This window comes from Elaeis guineensis, chromosome 4 (genome assembly GCF_000442705.2).
Source record: "Elaeis guineensis isolate ETL-2024a chromosome 4, EG11, whole genome shotgun sequence".
Taxonomy (NCBI): domain Eukaryota; kingdom Viridiplantae; phylum Streptophyta; class Magnoliopsida; order Arecales; family Arecaceae; genus Elaeis; species Elaeis guineensis.
In genome coordinates, this window is record NC_025996.2 from 128,777,644 (window position 1) to 128,793,399 (window position 15,756).

The 15,756-nt window shown below is 36.7% G+C and overlaps 1 protein-coding gene across 1 annotated transcript; it reads left to right on the forward strand.

Moving 5' to 3' along the window:
- The first annotated feature begins 1,016 nt into the window (after nucleotides 1-1,016).
- On the forward strand, nucleotides 1,017-3,091 carry LOC140857579 (L-type lectin-domain containing receptor kinase SIT2-like). Its single transcript, XM_073256787.1, has 2 exons — nucleotides 1,017-2,100; nucleotides 2,543-3,091. The coding sequence occupies exon 1, from the start codon at nucleotides 1,017-1,019 to the stop codon at nucleotides 1,986-1,988; it is 972 nt and encodes a 323-aa protein (XP_073112888.1). The 3' UTR covers nucleotides 1,989-2,100; nucleotides 2,543-3,091.
- Nucleotides 3,092-15,756: the final 12,665 nt, after the last annotated feature.

Below are 15,756 nucleotides of genomic sequence, written 5' to 3' on the forward strand. Positions count from 1 at the left end.
AGGCTATTATATCAGCGCCATGTCTGATGAGGAATGGAATGGTGAATGATAGGTCTCCTTATTCTGACTAAATCAGATAAGCTTCACATTGAATGGTCCAACTATTACCACAAGATCTCCAACAATTGCCTTGAAAAAAGTTACATGCTAAATTCCTTGCGGCAGCATCAATCGAAATGAATTATAAGGATTAAATGAGGGTCTGATCACCCTCATTTCCCTGAATTACGGAGCAAATGAACGTATGATCGTCCATTCTGTCATAGGCTTTTAAAGTGACATTACTAAGGTGGGCCACAAGGGACTGACATGTGAAAGCTTGCATTTTTCATTGTTACAGGACATATAATGCCTCGGATAACGATCCTTATTATCATGCAGAGAAAATTCCATGGGAACAAAAAAGAAAAAGTAATCTTTGAAGGATATTCCAATTGAAAACCTGATACAAATTAAAACTTCTTATAGGTTGGAGGTGCTAACTGGCAGAACTTGCAAAGACTATTGTCACAATTATACAAGGGAACTAGGTTTGATCCCAGTCTTACCCTGATATCAACTCAGGCTTCTGTCCATCCTGGTTCCAAAAAGAAAACTAAAAATAAATGACTGAACTGAGTGATTCCAGTCCTAATGAATTTTGTAAATTGAGTTTTGCCCAGAATCACTATAGAACATGTATTCTTTTCTATACGTACTCCTTGAGTGTAACTTTTCCCCAAATCAAAGGCCTAAAATTGAATATAAAGACATGTTTTTAAATTTTAGGATCTTTCCTTACATTTCTTAAATTTTAAATTATGTGAAGATGACTAACCTCCACTTGGGAGCATCCAAGCTTTTGGAAACATCACAGAAAGACCCAGGAATAGGTTTAGCATTTTCATCCACAAGGACTTGCGTGGTCCTTGTGCAAGCAAGTATTCTACTTGGACAATCTTTCAACATGAAATGGGATGTGGATGGATGCATCACCCAAAGACTTTTACTCTTCCATGAGATGTCTACCTCCCATAATGAATAGGTTAATAGTTAGCCATCATAACATTTGGCAAATAACCACGGAATTGCTCCAAAAGAAAATCCCCATTCTTCTCAAAATGGAGGTAAAACTATCCTTACTCTTGGTGATATGTCTGCTTACAGGAATCACAGCAACCAAATATGAAGAAATTGCAGTGAAGAGGATATCTCATGATTCTAAGCAAGGACTGAGGGAGTTTGTTGGGGAGATTGCGAGTAACAGTCAACTCCGTCACCGCAATTTGGTCCAACTTCTTGGCTATAGCCGTAGGAAAGGGGAACTCCTTTTGGTCCATGAGTTCATGTCCAATGGAAGTCTTGACAAGTTCCTCTATGATGCAAACAAGCCAACATCACTTAGCTGGAGTCAGAGACTAAAAATTATCAGAGGTGTGGCTTCAGGTTTGCTCTACTTGCATGAAGAGTGGGAGCATATTGTTATACACAGAGATATAAAAGCGAGCAATGTCTTATTGGATGGTGAAATGAACGGAAAGTTAGGAGACTTTGGACTATCAAGATTATATGATCACGGTAGCGATCCCCGAACTACTCATGTGGTGGGAACTATTGGTTATATAGCTCCAGAGCTCACTAAATCAAGCAGAGCAACAACGAGTGCATTTGGGGTCTTCATACTTGAGGTTATCTGTGGAAGGAGGCCAATTATGCGAGAAGCATCACTAGATCTTCATTTGGTGGACTGGGTGTGGAGGAGCTGGAGGAATGGAATAATTCTAAAGGTTACAGATGCAAGACTTGAAGGCGATTATGATCTGGGGGAAGCAGAACTGATCTTAAAGATTGGATTGCTTTGCTCACATCCTGTTCCTGCGGCTAGACCAACCATGCGCCAAGTGATGCAGTTCTTGAGTGGTGATCTTTCGCTGCCCGAAATACCCAAGAATGGGAAGGACATCACTGTTTCATCACCAGAGGATGGGGAAGAACTAGAAGAATTATAATATCATAGGTATCAATTGTTGCTTGTAAACTGTTCCAGTGGACTTGTAGCCTGTTCCATCCACTGGCAAAGAGCCAATGCTCTTTGAAGGTTGTAGATTTTCTTGAATTCAGGTAACTAATTGAATTTTAAAGTAGGTGTCATATTTTGTCGTTTCCTTTCCTCTCACTTCACTCAGAGACCTAAAATAACAATCGAGTGGTCGTATTCATCCATTATGCTCATTTTTAGATGAACGCAAACTGCTATGAGCACAAAGTAATTCTAAGCAAGCCACTCAGCTTCTTTAGCTTAGGTGAAACACTCTGTAACATTATGTTTATGAGAAAATGCTTGTGCCAGTCCATATTTCAATGAGAAGTATCCATTATGTTACTGAAGAAAAATGTTGCAATAGTACTGCAGTATTCCCTCATGTCAGAACGAGCCCACAGATTTGTGATTAAACCAACATCTATTATTCTCTGCAAACAAAAAGCTATGAAATCCAAGTCATGATGCTCACTATGAAATCCAAGTCATGTTACTTAATGCTAGACTCAAACTTATATGCAGGTGAAGGTTTGCAGGTTGCTATGGTGGATGCTATCATTCGGAAATAAGGATTTTTCAACGTTTTATCCTGTTACCCAAGAATCTGGTTTTGGCTCCTTTCATGAATCCAGTCAGCTTCTCTGGTAAATTTTCATTCTCAATGGATTCAGTGGACCAAACATGGGTCTAAATAGAGATCACCTCCAGAGGCATTATTAAAGTCACCAATGACACCAGGGATGCAGAGGGCTACACCTATGCAATGAACAGCAAGGAAGCAAAGGGCTTCAAGTTCTATCCCATCCCACTTTGAGAATTCTCCAAATGGTAAATCCACCTCATCAACTACTTCTGTCCATGCAGTCATGCTGAGTTTCTGGCATAAGCAGTCATGTAATTGCTTTTGCCCCTCCAAGAATTTCGCTGGAGCCATACCAAGTTAGCATCTAGGCCTCTCAATGTAACAGACAATGGAAATCTATAGATCATATTGTAGACACTAAGCTTGACATGGTCAAACACCATGGAGTTCAGAGACATCAATGACAACCATGTTGGGATTGAAAGTAACAGCTTGAATTATTCATCTTCACGTTCCTTTTTGGTTGTGTTTTTATTTCTATTTTTTACCTCATTTTTCTATTTCTTTTAGGAGTGTTTGGTTTGCAACCGGAATCAGAAAGGGAATGGGAATCGGAATGGCTTAGAATCGGAATCGGAATAGCCAAATCTCCCAAAGCATTTGGTTCGTGATTGGAATCGGAATGAGAATCGAAATTAGAATGGAAATTTGAATCCATAGAAGAGAGTAGGGATTGAGTTCTATATAGATTGAGTCGATTCCGATTTCAGAGTATTTCCATTCCACTCTGGAATCGGAATCGGAATGGAACTCTTCCCAACCAAATGGTTGGAATGGGAGTCACCCATTCCAATTTCGATTCCAGACTCCCACTCTCTCCAATTAAACACCTCCTAATTAGAGTATAGATTGGAAACTATTCATAATCTGTGAACAAATCCTCAATGGCTTATTTTGATAGTAAAATTGGTGCCATTTTAAGAAAATCCCAACGTCAGAACACAGAGCTCCATGTGCATTATCTTAAAGATTGAATTTGAAAGGGCATTTGATAGATGGAATTGAACTTCATTTTCTAGGTGCCGTTCAACAAAGGATTTTCCCTCCTATGGTTTGATGAATCAAGAATGCGATATTCTTCTAGTAAATTTAGTATTCTCGCAAATGGGCATGTAAGAAGTAAGATTCCATGCTCCGCATGGATGGCCTTTTCTCTCCTTTCCTCCAAATCATTGCAACAGATTGCCCAGCTATAATATTTCACAAAGCTCAGAGTAAAGGTCTGCTTGAGGGACTTGGTATATATATAAGTGGAGATGACACAAGCAAGATTATGCTGCAATATGCTGTATTCCTGAAGGCTTTGAAGGATCACATCTTGTAACTAAACTAATAATTTACTACTTTCAGATTGTGTAACACCCGGCCCAATTGGGCCCTGAATCAAGCTCATATGAAAAAAAAAAAATTCTGGAAGAAGACTCCCGTTGGAGTCTTCTTCTTCTTCCCCGCATCCGATTGGGAGGAGGACTCCTAGGGCCACAAGGAACCTTAGGAAGATCTCTATAAAATCCCCCTTCCCTTCTCCATGGCTAGCCACGACGAGCACCGGATTTCTCCTTTTATTTTTTTCAAATTTTTTTTCGTTGAAGCCACGGATGTGCTCATCGTGTTCATCTCAAATACTCGCTGGAGGCCTCACTAGAGTTGGAGGTAAGCTCTTCTCCTCTTTCCCCTCTTCCTTCCCCTCCTTTCCACGGCATGGTGCACCCTCATTAGCCGTCGAGTTCGCCAAAAAATTTATGAAAAGGGTGAACCCTATTTTGCTCTATTTCGACCGGGCCCTTTCCTCTTTTTTCCAGCCATCGGTGCCGTCGATTGCGGCATCTAACCCCTACAATAGGATCCTTACCTCCTAACCTTCCTTCCTTATGGGTTTTGGCTGCCGACGACCAGCCAATGATCGAAAAATAAGAGGTAAGGGGTGAATCCCCTTTTTTCAAATTCTTTAAATCCCCTGCCGGCCGAACCTCGTCGCCGGCCATCCTTGGCTCCACCATCGCCTCCATCTATTGTCGGACATCTGGCCATGCTGCCACCCCTCGTCGGAGCCGAGCCATCGAGCCCCCCTCAGTCCGTCCTCTGTTCGGTCGGGAAGAGAAAGAAGAAAAGAAAGAAGAAGAAGAAGAAAAGAAAAGGAAAAAGAAAAAGAAAAAGAAAACAAAAGGGAAAAAAAAGAAAAAGAGAAAGAGAAAAAAAAAGAAAGAGAAAATCTCCTCTCCCTCCTTTCTCTCTCTTTCCTCTCTCCTCTCTCTCTACCTTCTCTCTCCAATTTCTCTCTCTAAAGTTCTCTCTATTTTCTCTCTCTAGACCTTTCTCTCTATGGATTTTGTCTCTCTAGGATCTTTTTCTTCCTCTCTGATTGCATCACAGACCCTAGGATAAACTTGAGATAAAAATAAGATGACTTGAGATTACTTTAAAATTCATGCAGTAGTTGGATCCTAGTTCGATCTTTATTTGAAATTTATAACATCGATCATACTTAATCCATATTGAGTTACCTTGATATGTTCTCTAATAATCTCGATCATGATTGCCTCGTCTGAAGGATACAAAAATTTTCTCTCTCTACCTTCTTTCTCTATAAAACTTTCTCTCTCTAGAATTTTCTCTCTCTTCATAGATTTTCTCTCTCTAGATGTCTTATGGACCAATGGAGGGTCCCGATACTTAGACAAATTCTAATTTTGGTTAATCCTATGAGAGGTCCTAGATTTGTATTATTAGGATCGATTATCAGTAATTTCTCCGTATATGATTTTTATATTTGATCAGGATCATGAAGAGATACGATTATTTGTATAAGATATCGAGTGGAATATCTTATTTTCAGAATTGATAAATCGAAGAAGACCATTAATTTTGTGCTTGGATCAGTCACTGATAAAGATAAGAATCCCTGTACATGATCACTATTATATATGTTATTTTACTGTTGATCTTACATCATTGGTTTTGTATCGTTGGATTTGAGATCGATGAATTTGCTATATCCGAGACACCATTATTTGTTTATATGATTTTGAGTATGAGTATGTTATGTCAATATATATGTATCAGAGATTGATGGCATGATTATATGGATATGACATATCTAAATTGATCATAATCTAAGTCGAAATTAATTTGATGAAATCAACACATAATGATGAAATAAAAAAGAGAGATATGGTATGGACTAGTCTTGTCATGTGAATCAGCCAGTCAGGAGCTTATGTCTGGGATAGCCCGCCAGAGGCTTATGCCTGGGATAGCCCCCATTGGCTTATAGGTGGATCAGTCAGCCAGAAGCTCATGCTTGAGACAGTCCGTTAGGAGTTTATGCCTGGGACAATCTCTCACGGGCTTTCATACGTGGGACAGCTGGCCAGGAGCTCATCCTGGGACAGCCTTGAAAGATTTTTAAGTAAAAATTGATTCGGATGATGACTGAGGTATAGACTTGGTTAGTCCAGACCAGAAAAAAAAAGTTTAAAATTTTATGATAATGAAAAGAGAATTAAAAGATAAGACATGAAATAATTGTTGAACAAAAATATTTCACCTGTTAATATACGACGATGCATCTCTTTTGATAAGACAGATAATTTATAGATATTTGAATTATTCTAAATATTGAACATTGAACTTTATATTTTATTGTTTATCCTTATTTTTAGATTATATTATTATATCGATGTGATATGAAAATTCTTACTGGACTGTAAAGCTCGCACCCCTTCATTTTTTTTTTCTCTCAGAGTTACAGAATGCTCGTGATTGGCTGTGGTATGGATTTGCGGGAGAGCAGATGGATAGATAGAGTGTCATAGTATCTGATCAGAGATTGAAAAAAATTTAATTTATAATTATATAAGATTTTATGAATTATTGTTGAAATTAATTTTTATGGATGTTGAGGTTGTAATGAATTACTTTTGGTCTTGCATATTCTTTAGGACTTGCTCTAAGGAGTGTGCGGCTATCAAGTATCCGATCCAGATATTGGGTTCAAGATGTGACAGAATGGTATCAGAGCATAGGTTATGATTATTAGGGATTATGATATAAGTGATTAGAATATTACAGAGTGATATCAGAGCTCAGGTTATGATCATTTGGAGATTATGATATAAGTGATTAGGATATGATAGAATAATATCAGAGCTCAAATTTAAGATCACTAGAGACCGTGACATAAGCGATATCAAACTTTAGGATCATGATCAATAGTGTGATAGATAATATCAAAGTTTAAGCTTATGATCATTAAGGATGTGATAGAATGATATTAGAGTTTAGATTATGATCATTAGAAAATATGACTTAAGTAGTATTTGAGCTTAAGGTTATAATTATTCAGGATTGTGACTCTAGTGATATATGAACTTGAAGTTATAATCATGAAGAACATGATAGACATAAAAGAAAAGATTCAATATTTGGATTTCGAATCAATAGATATTATGATGAAATTTATGCATAAGTGGTATATGATATCTATAATAAAATTGACGAGTATATATTGGATTTCAATTAGTAAGGTTGACCTAAGTATGAGAAGAGTTGACCTTGGAATGAAGTGCAAGATATTGATAAGTTATGTTGAGTATACTAGATGATTTTGAAATGTTAAACTTATATGATTGAAGATCATGATACTTTTTATAATTTTGATAATAATTATCTGAGTATTATAAATTTTGGACTTATCAAAAAAAAATTAATTAGGGTATGGTCTAAGAAGAAATTACATCATATGAGAAAGAAATATTTTTGAATGTTAAACCTATAAGAGGTCATATATGAAACTCAATTTTAGATAACAAAATATATTTGAAATTTAATATAAGAATATAAGATATATATCTTGGTGAAATCTGTGGTTATTCAAAATATCATATTGTATTGAATTTCAAGTCAAAAGTTTGATTTTCTAAGTGGATCTAGGATATTTTGATATTGTTGTTAAATTAAATATGAAGAATTAGTTTTATTATGATGAAATCTTTAATAATTCATATTACTATCTTTGGATTAGATTCTTTAATTTTTCTTGTGATTGTTGAAGATGGTGAAGTGTATTAATTATTCAAGTCAAAGTTCGGATTTCTGAATTGAGCTAAGATATCTTGCTAGTGTTAAATTTTGAATGACTTATACAAGGGATAAGATTTTGTATGGATTTATTGATTAATATTAAGGGTTGTGATGAAGAGAGCTCTACAAGAAATAATCAAGTTGATTCTACTTACAAGGATATTGACTTGAGTTCTTCTAGTTTGTTCGAGTTGGAGTTAATTTTTTTAAAAAGAAAGAATAATTTGGGATTTGTCCAAATGATTGTAAGGTAAATTTAAGGTTAACTCCAATTAATTCTTAACATGTTCGATTTTTGAGAAGTGATCAAGTTTATGCAATGATTTCAAACATAGAAAGTAGATCAATATTTAATTTTGATGTACTATGCCCAAGGAGCAATAAAGATAAAGAAATTTAAAGTTTTGCTCTAAATTTTATATAAAATTTGAAAGTTGGATCTATCTTTGATTGATCTAACATACAAGAATATTTTTATCTTTGATAGACTTATATAATTTGATAAATTAAGATCAGAGTATGCAGCACAAATATGGTGGATTAAACTGATTAGAAATATTAATTTTTTTGATTTAAAAGATATTATAATGGAATACATTAGATGCAAATAAGGAATGATTTTATTGATAATGAAGGGATGCTATAGATTTTGATCTAATCTGATCATAGTCGGATAATTTTTGTCAGCAGATTGTTTCATTGTAGATAATGCTAAGAAATTCTAGATATCTCAAGTTTATTATTAACAGCTGATAAACAATTAATTTAAATCATTTAAAGTAAAAAATTATATTTAATTTATTTTATTTATTAAGAATTTGATGCTTCTTTTTATGTTTTACAGAAAAGGTGATCGCCGATACAAAGAGTCCGATTCATAGATCAAAAAGACTCAAGTTTGAAGAAAATTAGACTTAAAATAAAATTAAAATAAAAGAAGGATGCATACGGTATTATAGAAAATGAAGATACTATGCAAGAAATCCAAAAAGGATATCAGCATCATTTTAAAGAAACAAAAGTTTCTTTTTGATAATCAAAAAAAAGGGGAGCGCTTCCTAACAGCTAACGCGCGTGCGGCATCGCAGCAGCGTGGGCGCGGGCGAGCGTGGGCGCGCGGCATGGCGGGGCGCGGGGAGTTTTTGTTGGCGGATGCGAACAGACGAACAGATGCTCATTAAAAGGAAAAAATATGATACTTGAAAATACTTCAAGAGAAAAAATTTGTATTTTCTTTTATCTGCTTGTGATCTTTTCATTTTATCCATCCATCTTTTAGTCCTTAGTATTTTCTTTAGTCCCATATTGAAAAATCATGTAAAACTCATCCCTCCTAACACCTATAAAAAGGCTTTTGTACTCTCATTGGAGGGAGAGCCCAGAAATTCTTCTAGAGCCTTGCATAGAGGAATAGAAAGGGACTATTTCATGAGTAGCTAAGCTAGCAGTCTCGGGAGTGGAGAAGAAATTTTGTAACGACATAGAGTGGGTTTATTGTTCTAAACTTTCTTGTATTTCTTTATATGTAATAAAAATTATACTTTTTATTTAAATCGTCATGAGTTCTTTATTTGCCCTCTTTCATATATTTTTATTGATGCTTTCCTATTAGATTAATATTAGGAATAACTTTTACTTTTCGGAGATGCACCGTGATCTATGGGTATGGGGCGTGCCGAGAAAAGAAGAGTTATTTACCTAGTACTTTTCGGAGACACACAGTGATCTACGGGTACGGAGTGTGCCAAAGAAAGATAGATATTTTTTTTAAGATTAATCGCATCTATTTAATTAAAAAAGAGATACAACTCTGCTAGTGCAAATTAATTCAAAACTCCCGAGCTCTTTATTTTTTAATTACATCAATTTTAAGATAATTTATTTTTGTTGCCCAGCTATGCAACCCAAGAGGGGGGGTGAATTGGGTTTTTAAAAATTTTAAGCTTAACTTATGACTTATGAGAAGTGTTTGACAAAGCTAAATAAATAGGGAGAGTAGAATTAATTCAAGGCTCATGGCAAGAGCAAGAATGCAAGAGAATAATGAAGAAATAAAGAAGAGCAATTAGACACACACCAAACAAAAAGATTTATAGTGGTTCGGTGCCAACCTTGCACCTACATCCACTCCTCAAGATCCTACTTGGGAATTTCAATCCACTAATCTTGTATTCAACCTGAATACAAACGTCGAAAACTCCGACTCTAGCTATCTCAAGCTAGTCTACTTATTTTCCGGGTACAAGCCAACCCAATACACTCCGATTCTAGGTTCGGATCAACCTTTTCTTGTTTTGGAACCCTTCCAAAATAAAAACAATAACTCAAAACGAGAATAACAATCAATAGCACAAATAAGTATAAAGAAAGCTCCTTTAATGAGCGAATATGACTTTAAATATACTTTACTCAAAGAGAAGAAGACCCTTTTTGGATTTTCTCAAGGTGGTTGGAGACTTGAATGTGCACTTGAGGAGTTGGTGAGCTTGGATTAAAGGCTTCTTGAATGCTTTGAATGAGCTCTTGCTTAGGACTGAAAAGTTTGCTTGAAATCCCTTTTTCAAAATCTCTCTACTTGAATGCTCTTCTTGATTCCCACCTTTTTGTCCCTTTTATAGCTTTAAAAAATAGTGGAAATCATTCTAGACTGAAAAAGAGCCGTTAGACCGCATTAAATGAGCATTAAAAGCATTTAAAACGGGTTAAAAAGTAGCCATTGTGAAAAAATCCCATCACAAGGGTCGACTCATGAGTCGACTCATGCCTGGGGGTCGACTCATGGGTCGACCTTTGTGGAAAATCATCATAGAATCGAACGGGATCCGAGATTCTGTAAAACTGGCAAAAAGACCCGCAGAGGTCAACTCATGAGTCGACTCATGCCTTGGGGGTCGACTCATGGGTCGACTCACAGGGTGTGCCAAGTCTGTGCCGGCCAGAAATTTCAGCATGCCAGTCATCTCATGTGCCATGAGTCGACTCATGGGTCGACTCATGATTTTCAATCATGCATATCTTTCAAAATACAAGTCCAAAATTAATAAAATTTTTACCATTGGATCACAAATCTTTTGTTCTATCATTTGATACTATCAAATCAGAGTTTTGATAAAATTATAATTTTGCCTCTGAAGAGCAATAAGTATTTTTCAAGTGAGAAACATTAGTACCCCTTCAACTGCTTTGTAATCATCAAAATCAATCTAAGGAGCAACAATCTCCTCCTTTTTGATGATGACAAAATATTTGAACAAAAGCATTTATATGAATCAGTGATCATGAATTTCAAAGGAATGAAATGCATTATAGGTAGTTTGAAGATAAATAAAAAATTTACTACCAACTTATAAGTGCATTTGCTTGAAAAGAAGATTGATTCTTTTGGCATGTAATACATGTGCCCATTTGCATAAATAATTTGCCTATTGCTTGATGATTTGAAAATTTGCTCATTTGATTATGTGATTTTGGTATCAGAGTAGAAAATTTATTTTTGTTATCAGAGCAAGGCAGAATTTACCTTATGATTTCTCATTTGCTCATTTGCTTGTTTTTCAAATTTCTTGAAAATTCGCTCATTCTCATTTGATTATTTAGTTTTAGTATCAGAGCATGTTTAACAATTAAGTGTATCAATGCATATCTAAGAATTAATTTTAAAGGTTGCTCATTTGCTTTGTGCTTAGCAATTCATTCATTTTGTTAGCAATCTTGTTTTTGATATTTTAATTTCTCCCAATTCACTCATTTTATTTTTAAGTCTTTTATTTATCTTTCTTTTGATACTTTTACTTAGCAATTCACTCATTGTATTTTTAAGTCATTTAATAATTTTACTTTTGATATTTTTCTTTAATTTCTCTCCCTTTTTGACATCATCAAACATTGTTAACTCCCTCTCTTTTTGAATACATTTTCTCTTTAGTGTTTCTTCAAACTTCTTATGCTAATCATTAATGTTTACTCCCCCTGAATACAGCAATCATAAAATAAAATATGCCATTGAGTACCATAGATATGAATTAGCAACAAAGAGAAGATATAATCAAAAGATGATTGATACCATTACAAAGAGTAGATATATAATTAAAAGATGATTGATACCATAGTTGTTTTAATACATATTCCATAATATAAAAGTCAACTAGTTAACATCATTACATGGCCCAAGAGACAGATCCTAGAAAGAACAACAGACATGACTAACAACAAGGATCTAGTAGAGCTCATGACTCTATGGATCAGAATCAGATGTATCAGAGATGGGGTGGGGAGATGATGGATCACGATCAAGGACTCATCCTCTACCCCGTCTGCCTCTGCCACGAGTGGAGGTGCTGGCACGAGTAGGTGGGCGAGATGATCCTGAAGGCTGAGAAGCCATAGACTGGACTGCAAGAGAGAGCCTGATGGTGTCAAGAAGGTTCAGAGCTCTCGAAACAGATTGAAGCAGTGCAGTGAACTATGTAGAAGTATGCTCACTAGAGCCTCTGATCTCTCTCCTCAAGAAATCAAATCCACCCTCCAATACACCTCTGAGTCTGCCAGCCTCCGCAGTTAGGTCTGTGACCTCAATAGTGCACTCCTGTGGCTGAGGATGGGCCAGAGCTAAGACTTGCCCCTGCAAGTCAAGTACTCTCTCAGTCAGTCTCAAAATATAATCCTCGAGCTGCTGAATCCAAACTGACTGATCTGTGACCATCTAAAATACAGTGGAGATATGGGGGATCAAGGTCTGATCAGATGCATCTAATGATGTGGATCCCGGTGCAAACACAGAAGTGCTCCACTGACGAGAAAGCAAGGAAGCCACACGCTGAGAAATCTGCTCAATCTGATCATCAGCCAATCTGAACTCTGAGGGAGGTGCTCTGCTGTCTGGCTGCTGAACTGGTGTGTGCCTCCTGGTGGACTCTGAAGGGCCAGCCTCTGGATCTGAAACAAACTGGATGTCTGGAGATGCTGCCCTGAAGTCATGGAGAGGTGATGAGGGACCTTCTTCCTCAGCTCTGTCCTCAACTCTATCCTCAGCTCTTTCTTTTGTACCCTTGATCCAACCACCATCAATCCTAGTGAATCCCATGTGGTGTAGAGTGTGTTGGTTGATGGTGTCAGCGTGAGAAAGCCTAGCAGATGCCTCCCCCTCAAAACTGACTCCAAACCTCCTGAATACTAGTGAGGGCCATACCAAAAGGCAGATGTGCCTTGGATCTATTCAGTATTTCTCTCATGGCCTCAATCATTAAAGCAGGGAGGTTTAAGGGGGTTTGGGTGATCACATGAAATATTATACATATGTCTCGGCCAGAAAGGAGGTCATGTCTACCACTTCTCGGGAAGAAAAGCTTTGTCACTAATTGATGTAGAATTCTCATTTCAATTGATAAGATTTTGGCTTTTAATTTATTTAGACTTCCTGAGTAAGTTCCTCCTAAAATTACATTGATCCCTTCTTCCTTCACTGGGAGTTCCATGTTAGAATATCCCTCACAGGGCAAATGTAGAATCTCTCCCAAAATAATAGGATCTAAGCAGATATCAATTTCCTTAACAGTAGAAGTTACTGTTCCATTGCCATAGTGCAGATTTAGATAAAACTCTCTAACCAAGTCTACATATGTAACTTTTTTGAGAGAACAGTAAAATCCCCAACCTTGATTTTTGATCTTTGACCCAAAGGAGAAACCTTCTTTTTCAAAGAATTTGAAGTCCACATTCTTGCTGGTTTCTACCTTTCTGTCAGAGAGAGGGATTTTGCTAGGGCTAAGAGGAGACTGAGAGGGACCTGGTGCAGACGCTGAAGCCGGAATGGGAGCAGAGGAGGTCTGAGAAGCTTGCCTTTTTCTGCGGACGCCTTCTTCCAGCTCACGGACTGATTTCCTTCTTTGAGGGAGTTTCATCTTTGGGGCCATTCTCACCACAGGAGCAAGCAAGGAGACTCGGAAGATCAAATGGGTGAGGAGAAGGAGGGTTATTAGAAGATGGAAAGGGATTTTGGCGGAGAGAAATCATGATTTTGAGAAGAACAGTGGAAGCTAGGGCACGCTCCAACCGCTTCAATCAAGGGAGAAAGATGCGAAAAGCTCCTTTCCCAAGGAGTGATTTGAGGTGGAGAGGTGATAGGAGAATGACCTTGGGCTAAATCCTTGGTTTTGGAGAGAACGAAGATGAGGACGACAAGTCTTGGAGGGAGGAAGACGAAGAAGAAGGAGGGGTCGGCTCATGAACGGGCTTTAAGTTAAAAAGAAATGAATCCATGGGAAGTTGGCCAAGAATTTCAAATATGCCATTGGATCGACCCTAGGGGGTCGACTCATGATTCACAAAATTTCAAAAAAAATATGAATAAATTTCAAAAAAATTCAAAATTTTGGGAGAAGAAATTTTGCTCAATGATAAGTTATGAGAATGATAATCTTGAGCTTTTAGGTTCAAAAGAGATGATAAAAATTGAGCTCAAAAAAATTTTGACATCGATTCCTTGGAATTGGAGAAATATTTAGGCAAATGGATCAAGAATTCCTAGATTTCTCCTAATTTCATAGAATCTATCCTCACTAAGGGCCTTTGTAAAGATATCAGCTAATTGATTTTCAGTGCAAACATAGTTAAGAATTATATCTTTGTTTTGAACATGTTCTCTTATAAAATGATGTCTTATTTCAATATGTTTAGACCTTGAATGTTGAATTGGATTTTTAGTAAGGTTTATGGCACTTGTGTTGTCACATCTTATGGGTGTTTCATTAAGTTTGATACCAAAGTCTTCGAGTTATTACTTAATCCACAAGATTTGAGCACAACAACTTTCGGCTGCAATGTATTCGGCCTCAGCCATAGACAGTGCTACCGAATTTTGTTTCTTGCTAAACCAGGAGATTAGGTTAACTCCAAGAAATTGATAAGTTCCACTAGTGCTCTTTCTGTCTAATCTACATCCAGCAAAATCAGCATCTGAATATCCTAATAAATCAATTAGTGAGTCCTTAGAGTACCATAATCCTAGAGTTTGAGTACCATTTAAATATCTTAGGATTTTTTTAACAGCATTCAAGTGAGATTCTTTAGGATCAGATTGAAATCTAGCACACAAACAAACACTAAACATGATATCAGGCCTACTTGCAGTTAAATATAATAGAGAGCCAATCATACCTCTATAGTATTTTAAGTCTACACATTTATCTTCTTCATCCTTGTCAAGCTTACATGAGGGGCTCATGGGTGTGCCAATTACTTTGAAGTTCTCCATTCTAAATCTTTTGAGTAATTTCTTGATGTACTTGCTTTGGGTGATGGAATTAAATTTTTTATTATATTTTATTTATGATGAATTTCAGATGATTATAATTGTTAGACTTCGTGTTATCGAGGACAACATCTCTGAGTAGCATGGTCATGTTATGTCCCAAATATGGTGTATGGCATATTTTTCTGCTGCATACAAAAGAAGCAAACATCCATGGACACGCATCCCAGAAATTTCTGTGACACATATTAGATATGACAGCTGCAAGGAAGAAAGAAAGAAGAGAAAATTCAAAGCCCTCACCAAAAGGAAAGCTATATTATATTAAAAGCAATGACCCAAATCTGGATATGCATCATTAAGGATGACTAAATCATGATCAATGCTATGCTGAACCATTAATGTTCCATTTTGCATCCAACGGGGCAGGAGGGAATTAGTGCAAGTTACGTTGCAGGCTATTATATCAGCGCCATGTCTGATGAGGAATGGAATGGTGAATGATGGGTCTCCTTATGCTGACTAAATCAGATAAGCTTCACATTGAATGGTCATATTCTTCAAATCAGTTCCTAGGAATTTAGTTCCAATGATTGACTATACACACTTCCCTGTAAAACAGGTAACAGGTCCTATCCTTGAGGGCCTTGGACGGTCCAACTATTACCACAAGATCTCCAACAATTGCCTTGAAAAAAGTTACATGCTAAATTCCTTGCGGCAGCATCCATCGAAATGAATTATAAGGATTAAATGAGGGTC